General features: G+C 37.0%; 1 protein-coding gene across 1 annotated transcript in view; it reads left to right on the top strand.

The window, feature by feature from the left end:
• Positions 1 to 13,612, top strand: part of LOC135226474 (cytochrome c oxidase assembly protein COX15 homolog) — a gene marked incomplete at its 3' end in the record, with an annotated part of 89,207 nt that overhangs the window by 66,308 nt on the left and 9,287 nt on the right. The window contains 2 exon segments of the mRNA XM_064266078.1: positions 329 to 515; positions 5,609 to 5,788. Of these exon segments, the coding sequence (XP_064122148.1) occupies positions 329 to 515; positions 5,609 to 5,788 (367 nt within the window).

Here is a 13,612-nt window from a genome sequence, read left to right as displayed (position 1 = left end):
AATGGGACTTAGAAGAAAAGACCCTAGGAAATATCAAGCAAAACTCCAAACTATTTTACTGATTGGGGCCCGCCGTCCTCTCCTCACATGAACATAAGGGCATAAACAAATTGAAGCCATTTTGTTCCTCCTCTATTTCCCCGAAAGTGGGTGGGGCTAGTCACCTAGCCACTAAATAAAAAATAGCTCGACCCATGAATTTAAAAATTCTAGCTGCTGGTTCTAGAAACTTAGCTATGTAATTACTTGGTAAGTATGTTTAAAACCTTATTTTATTATGAAAATTCATTTTTATTGTGTATTATTCTGTGATTCTCTTTTCCTGCAGGAAAAATATGAATATATCACTGCAAGAGTTCAAGTTTATTTGGTGGATGGAGTATGGTCATAGGCAGTGGGGTCGAACAATAGGCACATTCTTCCTTTTACCAGCTTCCTACTTTTGGTATAAAGGATGGTTTAACAAAATGTTGAAGAAAAGAGTCTTCGCATGTGGTGTACTCATTGGATGTCAGGTAACAGCATTAGATGTCAGATAACATTTGTTTGAAATATAGATTGTCAGATATCAACTTAAAGTTTTTATTTTTAAGCTGCATATTCTGCATTTCTTTCCAGTAGAATACACTGCAAATTATTGCAAGGTTATCATGATTATGTAGTACTTAAGTTTTTACTTTGCCTAATTTTTTATAAACTGAAGAAGGTCTTCAACATTATGATATCTGCAGAGTCTATCTGGGAAATTACTATTGTGGCTGTTAATTCTCAAGTGAGGAATGCATTTAATGTATTATATACTACTATTTTACATAAAAACACATTTTTCATTAAAATGTCAAAACCTAGTGTTAGTAAATGAAAATGCAATCCTCACAAGTTTATTGTAAAGTATGAACTTTCTTAACATACCTATAAGACCTCCTGTCTTATACTTTTCCTCATTTCTGGAAAGGTAGGATAAATGATTGCTTATTATTTACAGCAGACACAATAATGTCAAGTTTTTTTCCATTGGTGATAGTATTGTTTCTTGTTTTCATTCTCACTATTATATACCAATCCTACTTTTGTGTTCATTTCTAAATCAGAAGCACAACACCAACTTTAGCCACAGAGGAAAATAAAAAAGAAGTGAAGAAAGAGATACTCTAGCTAATTACCATTCACAAAATGCCATCTGGTACAGGCAGAGATTTCCAGATGGAATGAATCCAGTGTTTTTTGTTTGCAATAAATTTTCAGCTTTTCAGTATTCTATACCTCTCCTGAAATAAGGAAGAGGATAAGGTAAGAGGGGTGTCTACTGAAAGGATACAATGGTTTCAAGTTTAACATGACATGATAAATGATATGTGATTTAGTTTTGTTCTTACTAGCTGGACCTATTATGCTGATGTATTTAGTTTTAGGAGTAGCAGTAGTATTTTAGTCTTAATGTCTAGTACTGATGTAGGCAAGGCATACTGTATGTATGACTTTCAAATATTGAAAGTTTAGAACCAAGAGAAAAGCAATGTTATTATTGCTAGATAAGCTATAAAACAAAGGTCTATATACAACAATAAATAGAGTTTTCTTTACTGTAAAAATATATGTATGAAAATTCAAAGTTTTCATTCATTCTGGTGCATTTTAAGCACTTAAGAGTGCTGCCTTTTGACATTTTAATTACCTTTACTGTTGATTTGTAAGTGTTACCAGTAGTTACTGTTGATTTGTAAGTGTTACCAGTAGTTTAGCTATTCCTGAAGGGACAGCTGGGCAGCTATATAATGATCAACACTAAAAAAGTATAAAAATGTCCCAGTTTCTTTGGCACAATTGAGTTTTCTATCTGGTGGGGGCTTCAGCCATGGCCCATAAAACTCTTAGCTGCAACCTATGAAACTCAGCAACAGTCCAGTGGTGGCCTATGTTGTTGGTACCTGTAGCGCTGACAGAAGTACTATTATGGCCAGTTTTAACTTCAAATAAAAGAAGAAATACCGAGGCTAGAGGGGTGCTAAGTTAAGTATATCTTAGTTTAACCAGATCACTGAGCTGATTAACAGCTCTCCTAGGGCTGGCCAGAAGGATTAGATTTTTATTTACATTGCTAGGAACCAATTGCTTACCTAGCAACTGGACCTGCGGCTGATTCCACGCTGGCTGCAGCATGGAGTGAACTTGGGCTACCAAATCAGTATGTGAGTACACAACCGACTCGTCTGCAATTTGGCATGTTTGATGATTGAAGGATGGATGATCAACATAACAATTTGCAGCCCTTTAGCCTCAGTAAATTTTAAGAACTGAGGGCAGACAGACATACAAAGCTAGCACAATAGTTTTCTTACACAGAAAACTAAAAAAAGACAAAGGAAGCTGTAAATAGGAGCTCTATATTCCTCACTGCATTTGTAACATGTAATCTTGTACACAGTCAGTGAATGTAGGCTCCAATTTGATGTCTCTTTACAAGGAAAATAACAATTTGTTTTCATGTTGTTATAAACACTAGTGTCAAGTCAGTTTCTAGTAGATGTAACTGAAAAATATACTATTACTGTACTGTACTTTGTTCTTACAAGATATACGTACAAACCCTTGGTCCTTTACATTAGGAATTACTTTACAACAAAAGGAGTTTCATCACTGGACAGCGTCTACGCAGCTGCCCTGGTGACTGCTTGGTCCTGTAAAAAAAGTTTTACCGAAGTTGGCGTGTCAGGAGCCATAGAAGTGCAAACTTCAGTTCGCACTTCTGCTGCTAGTCTTAGAGGTTCTACCTCAAAGACTAACTCCGTGTCTGTTGCTCGTTCGCAATCTTCCCTGAGTGCATGCAAATCTGTGGATTTGCATGCATCCAGTCATTAATGCTGAGTTTGTTCACTGTCATGACTCGGACACGGAGTGGAAGAAAGGGATGAGTCACTCAGACGGCTCACACCTTGCCAGCAAGCACTCTCTCAGTGACTACTCAGGGCCCAGGGTTGACATGACGGTCTCGCTAGATACCTCGGACAGTCCTCTGCAGCAGTATACCAAGGAAAGTGGGCCATCTTCTGTGATTTGTGTCATAGAGGGGGTATCTTTCTGGTTGGAGCCACTCTTCAGTAGGTTGCAAACTTTGTCACTTTGCCAAGAGAAGCTCCTCTCCATTTCAGCTGTAAAAGGCTACAGGGCTGCATTGGCTTTAGTCTTGAAGCTGAAGGGTGTTGATGTCTTGTCTTCCTTTGAGATATTGCTACTCATAAGGAGCTTCAAGAGGTCTTGCCCACCCAGGGATCTCAGGCCTCATGGGATGTGACACTCTTACTGCAGAGCCTGTCATTTTCCATACGGGCCACTTCGAAAGTCCTCAGACAGGGTGTGATCCTTGAGACTTTTTTTCTGGTGGTGCTTGCATTGTTGAAGAGAATATGCAAACTGCATGGTTTTTCTTTTGATGTTAAACAATCAAGAGGATGGGGATCGGTCACTCTCGACTTCGTCCCAGATTTCGTAGCAAAGACTCAGAATCCATCGGTCTCTGATGATAGATTTGAGTCTTTCACCATTCCCTCCCTAAGTGACTTTGTTGGTAATGATCCAGATGAGATGGTACTTTGTCCTGTTATAGCACTACAGCACTACCTGAAGAAGACTCGCCATCTTCGACCTGAGTGTCGACAATTCTTTTCTTTCTGGCTTTCTAAGACGATCAGGAAGGCCTACTCTGGTGCAGGCAACGACACCGGTACACTTCGTCCGAGAGCGCACAAGGTCAGGGGCATTGCCTCGTCCCTCGCATTCCATAAGAACCTGTTGGTTCAACAGGTTTTGAAGGCGGTGGTCTGGGCACACCAGACCACCTTCACTTTATGTTACCTTTGGGATATTGCCCACAGGTCCTTGAACACATTTTCCTTGGGACTGGTGGTGGCTGCTCAACAAGTTGTTTAGCTTACCCAGCTCCTCTAACTGGGCAGAGTCGCATCCCGCCTCGTTGTATGGTACGAATTAACGTGACTGTGGTGTGACTGGCTCTCCTTTCTTCTCTTTCATTCTACTCTTTCCCTCCGGGTAGAGAGTAATGCTGACTGTTAAATGCTGGACCGAGCACAGATGCAGGTAAGACACTCCTTAAAGTAACCTGTCTATTTTCTTTAATTGGTTAATAGAAGCAAATATCCACCCCTTCCCTTACAAGGCAGGGAAGGGGGCCTTGACATAAGACAAACCCATAACTTGCATTTGCCTTATAGTCTCCAACATATTGTTCATTGCTTTCTCATAAGGGGGGGACTCATACTGCTCCCTTATGGATCCTCTTCCTTGCTCTTACAACCAGGAATCTTAGTCAGTTCACTGGAGCTCACTCAGATTCTTCCTACCAATTGTTGAGTCTTATAATTGTATAGGACTGAAGGTTTGTGTATCATGTAGGAACAAATCACAGTTTTTGAAAGTAAATTGTATTTTTCTTAACTATAAAAACCTAGGACCTTTACACTTAGTGCCTACCTCATGCCACCTTTCAATCTATTACCTGGGCCAAAAGTAAAATGGAATGTTTACGTCTGGTCAGAGAGGGTGCCAACGACCAGACTGGTGGTTAACTACCAAACCGCCTTGCTTGATGATTTTAGGGGCCGTTTCCAGGCTACGCCTCAAGCATTTCCTATTGTAAAGGACCTAGGTTTGTGTAGTTAAGAAAAATACAATTTACTTTAAAAAATTGTGATTTCAAACTTCAGACAAAAAAGAATGTGAAAGATAACCAGAGCAGTAACACCATAACCAGGAAACAATGAGTTTACACAATTACTATTTTTATTATTCAGTAGATGAACCGTATTCATGGAACAAGCCCACAGGAGGCCCATTGACTTGAAATTCAAGATTCCAACAAATATGGTGTTTTTTTGACAGTAGTAACAGAAGATATTAGGAAATACAAAAAGAAGAGATCGGTTATTTTGAAAAGGAAAAAATATTAGGTAAAATTTTAAGTAAATTATTAAAAGGCAAGAATTGGTTTAGGGTAGTTGGGAGACCAATGATTGAACTTTGGCAGACAAATGAAGAATGAGCTTGGTTATTAAGTTATCCCTCCCAGGTCATAGCGTACGTCCTGAGATCCATTACTTTCTTCAGAGGTTTTGGAAAATTCTGAGGGAAGCAAAATGGCACACAATTCACAAGTTTGTCATTGAACAACAGTTTGATGGATGGGAGGAACTACTCCTATTAGAGATCTGTCTAGTTGATGTTTGTTACTCTGTTTGTTTATGCAACTAACATCTGGGAAGTCTGTCCCTAACCTATAATTGAGGTTTGTCCTCAACTTATCATTGAGGCTTAATTAGAGGTCTTGTATTAATGAAAAATAAAATTTGGTTGAAAGGTATTTTAAGCAGGTAAGACAGAACCTGTCTTTCTATCAGGTAACTACACCATTGCTTATTAGTAGTATACAGTAAGTAGCTATATGGCCGCCAGTTTACCACTTTCAATTATGGTATCAATAGGTTATAGTTAAAGAGCAGAGTTGTATGGATGAAACAAGGAAGTTGTTTCATTTAAATTTTTTTTTTAAACTCTGTGAAAATGCTAACTTAAATATATGCACATACTTTTTCAGGGCCTGCTTGGATGGTACATGGTAAAGTCAGGCTTAGAAGACAGATTCAAAGAACCTTCAGATGTTCCAAGAGTTTCTCAGTACAGGCTTATGTCTCACTTAGGAATGGCTTTTATCTTGTACAGTCTCTTCCTTTGGAATGCTTTAGGTGTTGCCTATCCAGCACAGAAGATCAAGCAGGTGAGATGATTTTAAATGTTGTTTATATTTATCATGGAAATATTTTATTTTAATGTTGAAGTAGGTTTACTTTGGGGTGATAACATTCAAAATTTTAACATGTATTCCTTAAACAAGAGTGACTTTTACAATATGTTAGGGGTTCCAGGTTAGCCAAGCACATCTTCCATGCTACTTCCAGTTCACTGATTCTTGTTCAGTGTTATTGTGTGGTATATGCTACTACTTCATTATACTATGCTGGAGTGCACTAACGTATGAGTATTTTCATCATAAATTTCCAGCAAAAAAAAAAAGAATTTTCATTCAAGCACATCTGTAGTTATTATTGATTATCCCATACGTAATGTAGTTTAACAGTCTCAGTCTCGTTTCGTGAATCATAGGCCCTGGTTGAATTATCCAATCAATTAAGGTATCATAACATTGCTAGTCTTCCATATAATGTGGAAATTCCAGACAGTTTACCAATTTTTTTTCAGACTAGACTACTTAGTCACCCAGATTTATAGCCTAAATTATATTAAATGATATTATACCAGAAATATTTTTGCAAATTATACAAAGCTATAAAACATAGTATGTTAAGTGCTCTTTGCTGATATCAAACTTACTGAATCTTCGTTCTTGGTAAATTTACGTGAATATTTTTCAGCAAATATGCTAAGAATTTGTTACTAATTTTATTTCTTATCAGTTTTGATATTGTGTGAGCTGTTTTAATTTTACAAAATAAAATAGACAAAATTAATTAGAAAAAACATACGTTGGTAAAATTTATGATTGTCTTGTAAAAGAGGCCCCACAATGGGTTGTAAATAGTCATTTTTAACTTCTCGTTGAAGGTAGGGAAAATTTTTTAGAATTTTTTTACTTTCAACATGTGCATTTACATATCTTTCAGTTTCCATTAATGTATTTTTTTGTTAATTGGCTGTGCTTTTTTTTTGTAAATTCGCCAACCTCAAAGTTTACCCGGCCTGAGGAGCTGTATATTGATTTTTTAACCCGTCCACTAAGGGTTAAGCTAAATCTTCATATTTATAAAACTTCAAAATATGGCTGATGAAAATCAGTAACAAACAGGCCAGTTATATTGCAACAAAATTTGAACATTTTATTTTAATTCTACCTAGTCATTGAAACTACCTAGTCATTAAATTACTTTCATTTATATTATGTTCTTTGTAAACATCTTAATGTTTTAGACAGTATGTGCACATGCTCAAATAAGTGGTGGCAGTTTCTTGATTTTTTGTTCACCAGCTTGATGCACAATTCATGCCTTATTAGTCTATTTTTCATTTTGAAAATGGAAGAAATCTTATGTGATGATGTTAAAAACAGTCACTGATATCTTTAGAACGTCATGCTCTTTTATTGCATAAAACTATTTTCCATTTAGCAAAATTGACATGAACGAAATGAAGTGATAATAAACGTCATATCACAACCACTTACATACATACCAAGTAGATAGGAGACACCTGTCACTAGTAGTATCGCATTAGTCCTTACATTATCATTTCAGTATTAAGTTGAAGGTAGTTGAATGATCCCATTTGTTAAATTTTACAGAAAACATTGGAAACTCACAAAAATGCTATCAAAGATAAAAAAAAATGACAACCTAAAGGTGTGAACTATGCCACCTCACTCTATTGCTTTCGTTGTCATGTGCATGGGAATCTAATGTCAGTGTGTCATTTATCGGTCTAAGAAACATCCCCCATTGAGTAAGAGACAATTATTGCAATGCATTCGGTGCAAGTTCCTGTTAGAGATATCAAGAAAGCTTAATATATATACCCAATAGAATCATACTTAAATGAATCGAATTGTTTAGAGAAAGGCAAAGTTCTCCTCAAAGCACCATAAGAGAGCAAGACAATACAGTAGTGTAAATGTTGCTGAGCAACATTCTTTTGTGAATTTTATCATGTTTGGCATAAAGGACAACGAAGATAGATCGTATTTATTTGGCACTGAATAAATACATGTTGATCTTGGAGAGCAGGAAAAACAACAACGAGCAATACTGCGCATGCGTGACAACAAGACTAGTAGTAGTAGTAGTAGAGAATATGACACCATCCCCTTCTGGAAGAACTTAAACTATATGATTAAATTGACAGCCTGTTGAATATTACAAAATAACAATTCATAACATGTCTGCTGACATAAGAATTTGACTTTAAACGTTTCAATCCTTATACAAAATTAACTTTATATATATATATATATGTCATGCACACAACCCTATACAATGTATTGACACATGATGGTACAATTATTATAGCCATAGCCTTAACTATACTGAGTTACATTTCCTTACAATGTGATACTGTCTCATTAATATTATGACTCATCAATCAAAATTAGCACATACGTAAATAAACACGTACAATAGTGAAATGGTAGCACATTTGCAATCAGCAATATTTCAATAGAGTTGAATGTAATATCTCAAATAAAAGTAAATGCACAAGTGTGTATCCTTTGAAGGTCAAAGGTTACTAGCACATGACCTTTATTGTATGGGGCACTTTTATTTAAACACTTCCAATGCATCCTTTATGAGACGGCGTGGTGGTTTCTTTGTCCGCTGACTGGTCAGTCTGACAAGCGGCATGGTAGGCTGCACTGGTGTCACAGGCGCCATGACTTGTGGTGATTCCTGCGCCGGTGCCGGTCGTGGATCCTCAGGCTCTGGTAGAGAAACTATTTCTTCGTCAGTTGTCACAGCAAATTTTCTCCTGACACCATATCAAGTTTGACATAAAGGACAACGAAGATAGATCTTATTATATCGTATTTATTTGGCACTGAATAAATATGTGTTGATCTTGGAGACCAGGAAAAACAACAACAAGAGCAATACTGCGCATGCATGACAACAAGACTAGTAGTAGTAGTAGAGAATATGACAAATTTTGAATATAGCACCTCATCACAGTATTGTTGAAGCAGGAACCATGACTACTATGGGTTTCACAGACAGTGCAAGCACATTTTTTGGCAATAACTCTGTAATGAACACTCGTATCAGTACAAGATTTTGCTATGGTGTCTTATACCCAATGCCATAATTTATAAGAGTATCATGAATCACTAATTGTTAAGAATAGACATGTCCCTGTACAAAGGGGCAAAAACTCGATTAGCCAGAAATGGATACGAACACAACAGTAAATAGCTCCGCCTACCCTCTCCCCCCACCTCCACTGCCAATTCCCTCATTCTTCCTTCCCTCACCTCCCCTTCTCTCTCTCTCTGAAAGTTGCTTCAGTTTAAACTTATTTTGTAGGCTTATTTTCTATCTATCTATCTATCTAATAATTTACATTGTTGTATATATCTAACGATTCAGTCGGTTGTTAGCTGCCAGATGACTGATTTATTTATGCATTGATCTGCTCATATCTCTCTCTCTCTCTCTCTCTCTCTCTCTCTCTCTCTCTCTCTCTCTCTCTCTCTCTCTCTCTCTCTCTCTCTCTCTCTCTCTCTCTCTCTCTCTCTGTCTATGAGTCTTTTTAAATGTGGGCAGTGATGCATCGTACCTATGGCATAAGGAAAGGGTTGTGTAAGATAAGTTGTGTGAGTTACTGCTTAAGACAAAGGCATAACCGTCTTTTTCCTTTGGCCACCATTCCCCAAAACTAAGATGTTTTCCAAATAGTAATATTTTATATAATAAATCACAATATATTGTACTTTATCAATGTGCAATTGTACACCATCGTACTATATATCATTGCTTATTTACGCATTGGGTATGAGCATGGATGATAGATATTCATATCAAATGAAAAACAAAAACTTTATTTCACCTAATATCACAGATATTTTTTCCCTCCTCCACCCCACCCCTTCCCATGAAAACTTGTGATGCCCTGTAGGGACTGAATTGAATTTAATTTATTTGAATATTGGATTTATACTTGCTCCAAGCACTGAGTCTACAAGGTTATTCATCGCTTAGAAGCAAACAAGTTTGAAGGTGGACAGTGAGATGGAACAATTGGAACAAACAAAAAAAAATGGAAATAATGTAAAGCCCTTAAAGGGGAGCAGCAAGGGCCAATGGGACGCTGCAAATACCCTTTATTAATTCCTACAGTGCACTGCTTGAGGTGCACTGATGGTTAACCCCATAAGGGGACTCGAATGTGGGTAAGGTATAGTGCTATATGGTTTATTTTAATTATTTTTTCTCTATTTTATTTTTCTTATTCAACCAGCCCTTGAAGCTGGCATAGCCCTTAGACCTGAGTCAGCCTGCAGGCAAGTTGAAGTTTATTGGAGGCAACCCCCTATGCTATCCTGATAGATCTGATAAATACAGTGGTCCCCCCATATTTGCAGGGGATGAGTACCAGACACACACCCCCCCCCCCCCCCCCCCCACCCCCCCCCCCCCACCCCCCCCCCCCCCCCCCCCCTGAATAGTTAGAAACCCACGAATAAAAATGTTGAAACAGCCTATTTTGTTAGTTAATACTCAAGAAAAACCCACTAAAAATTTTTATACTTGTTTTTTTTATTTTTATCACAAAAAGTGCATTTTATGATGAAATTGATAAAAAAAACCAGGAATTTGTGGGTGTTTCTCATAGAAAAATACCTGAATATGCGAATTTTCCGTGAATAATGTGGGGAAATGTTCCCGAGAGAAATCCTGAATGTATGAGTCTGCGAATCCGGAGAACGCGAATACGGGGGTCCACTGTAAAGGGCTTATTGAAGGCACCCTCGTTTGCTACGAAAATAGGGCACTGAAAATTAGCTTTTTGGAAATTGGGAAAAAGAAATACGTAGTAGTAGATAAAGTTAAGGAAAGGAGAAGGAGGATGACTTAAGTGAGAGAAGTGTCATCATGTTTGGCTGATAGAAAAAGTAAAGTTGATGCCTAAGCACTTTTTTTTTAGTCTTCGTCACTGTTTGAGAAAAAATCAACATCATTGTCATTGTCACTGTCAAGGCTAATAATGCATTTGCCTCTTTGTTTCACTACACTCAGAACATAATTTGAAGAACTTCTTTTATATGAAGAAGCCAGAAGCATTGTCTTTTTCTTTGATGATTATACTCATGTTTTTCCTTTGTCTCATAGTTGCATATAACTAGCTAATGTCATGCAAAAGTTTACATTCATGCAGAAGTGGGAGTTAGTGCCATCAGAACTGTAGGCATTACTTTAGGTTCTTTGCAGCGTGTCTTTGTTCCCTAGCTGCAACCCCGTTTCTTCCCATTACTGTACCTCCTTTCATATTCTTTTCCTTCCATCTGACTTTCCACCCTCTCCTAACAATTGCTTCATAGTACAACTGCGAGGTTTTCCTCTTGTTACATCTTTCAAACCTTTTACTGTCAATTTCTGTTTTAGTGCTAAATGATCTCGGGTCCCAGTGCTTGGCTATTGGTCTAAATTCTATATTCAATTCATACATCATATGGTCAGCATGTGTTTGAGTGTAGTACATTTTCTGAAGACAGATATATACTTGAATGAGGGGTAGAAATTAGAGTAAGAATAAAATCAACAAATTTGGACAGCTGTGAGGGAATAGACCAGAGGAGTTTGTAATGAACTGCACCCAGTTCTGCAGAATCGTAAATGCAAAGAGATTGGGCTGGAATGACTGGCAGATATTGAGACAAACAAAGGAGGAAGAAGCTACATAAACATGAGCAAGTCTATGAACATTATAATATTAACAGCATTATAAACATTAACAAATAAGACAGTCACATTATGTAAAACTTGACCTCCACAATTAAATCTGAATTTTTAACCCTTAGGAGTTGGAATGAAAGGTTAATATGCATGGAAAGAGGAAGATATGCTAATGCACATGCTTTAAGAGAAAGAATTCTAAAAAAAATTTCTTATCTTCCATGAGAAGTTGAAAATGACTGTCTACATCCCCTTGTGGGGCCTCTTTTACAAGGCAATCATATATTTTACTAAGTTCTATATGTTTTTTCTAATACAGATTTATTTTATTTTGTAAGATTATAATTACAGCTCACACAATATTAAAACAGATAAGAAATAAATTCAGTAACAAATTCTGATCATATTTGTTGTAAAATATGTAAATTTGCTGAGAAAGAAGATGCAGTAACAATTTTGGATTTCAGACATCTAACTCACCTGGTAGTTATATATATAGCGTACGTCCCTGACGTAAGCCATATATATAACTACCAGGTGAGTATGTTCAAAAATTTATTTTATCATGAAAATAACATTTTATACAATTTTTGTCCAATATTTCTTTGCTCTTTTCTTTGCAAAATTACATCTTTAACTGACATACTGTCATAAAAGATAAGAACTAAAACCAACAGCAAACCCTTGGTATACATATTTATGAGCAAATCTATAAAAAGACATCATGTGAGACAGAAACAGTACATCCTCCCTTGGAGTCAAGACCACATCTAAGCTCTCAGCCGCCCAGTCTCTCATCTCAGCTAGTCTAAACGTTGCCATTAGTGAATTTATGGGCTATAGAAGTAATAGCACCTCTTTCCCACTTGATTCCCCCAAATCGATGGCATATATTATTGTTACTCAACATGAGTCACTCCATCGTCCACCCAAAACCTGTTATTGCTACTCTTGAGCATGTCTGTCCACTAAGGTTTAAATACTTCAAACGAAAAACAACCCTTCAAAATAGTCATTACATGACAAACAACCTCAAATACATCATTATACAGGTTTAATTATTGTGAGATCTTTATCGCAATAAATACCACATGTCCCAACAGCAAAATTAATAGTAACAGGGTTAATACATAACCACAACATAGATATCAACCCCAATAACCCCAGCAGGTTTAACAAATACAGGCACTGCTGCAAAACTGATGAAAATATTAACCTGGTTATGCTGCTGAGAAAGCCAGTGCTTCAATACACTGACCACTGATGAGGTTACACTCCCAAGGACGAGGTCAATCCCAATGACAAGGTGGTCCTCCACCTCCTGTCGAAGCCATCAAGTACCCAATACCTGATGCCACTGCTTCAATACTGAGTATTACTGACATCTCAGTATAATGTCCTAAATTGACTGAAGCTGCTCACATACTGACTCTCTGATAGCAACTTACTGACTGATGCTGTCGAAAACTAAGCGACAGATGTCAACTCAAGAAACCAAAAACAAAAACCAACGGATAAGGAGGCAACAACCACAAGGAACAATCTACAAATGATTGTCCCAGAAATATTATTGATTCGTTCATTGCTGTATTTCTGTATATGAAATTCCAGTGACTCCTTGTTCAACAAGGAAGCAAGCATCCTTACTGTGCATGCCCTACCCTTATATGACAATTTGCACTTCCCTTCATTTCTCTTCTGTGACTCTGGCACCTGATCACTTTCCCAGTTTGCCATTTTTATTTTGGGGTAAAGTTAGAAAAGAAAAATGATCGCCTATTAGGGATTACTTTTGATCCTTAGTAATTATTATTACAGTGTTATGCATACTTTTTTCAGTATTTGTAGTCACACAGATGATTGGTGACACTCGTGATGAATTATTAATGCAAGTTGTTCATAATAAACTCATTACTTGTACATTGCCTTAGTGGCTACCAGTCCACTTTGCTTGACTAGTGTTAATGCTGTGCTTGCACATTGTTCTCAATGTGTTGAGTTTTGAAGATTACCTTTTCCACTAATAATTAGATATGTTCTCCATTTATCAGTTTCATATCTTATCAGTTTGTTTAATTTTCATTCACTTACCAATATCTATTAAGCTTAGCTGTGATAGAACATCAGTAGTATTGTTTTTCATGCTG

The sequence above is a fragment of the Macrobrachium nipponense genome, chromosome 14 (assembly GCF_015104395.2).
Source record: "Macrobrachium nipponense isolate FS-2020 chromosome 14, ASM1510439v2, whole genome shotgun sequence".
NCBI classification, from domain to species: domain Eukaryota; kingdom Metazoa; phylum Arthropoda; class Malacostraca; order Decapoda; family Palaemonidae; genus Macrobrachium; species Macrobrachium nipponense.
The sequence above is the reverse complement of the archived record's forward strand: the minus strand, read 5'-3'. Positions and strand labels throughout refer to the sequence as shown.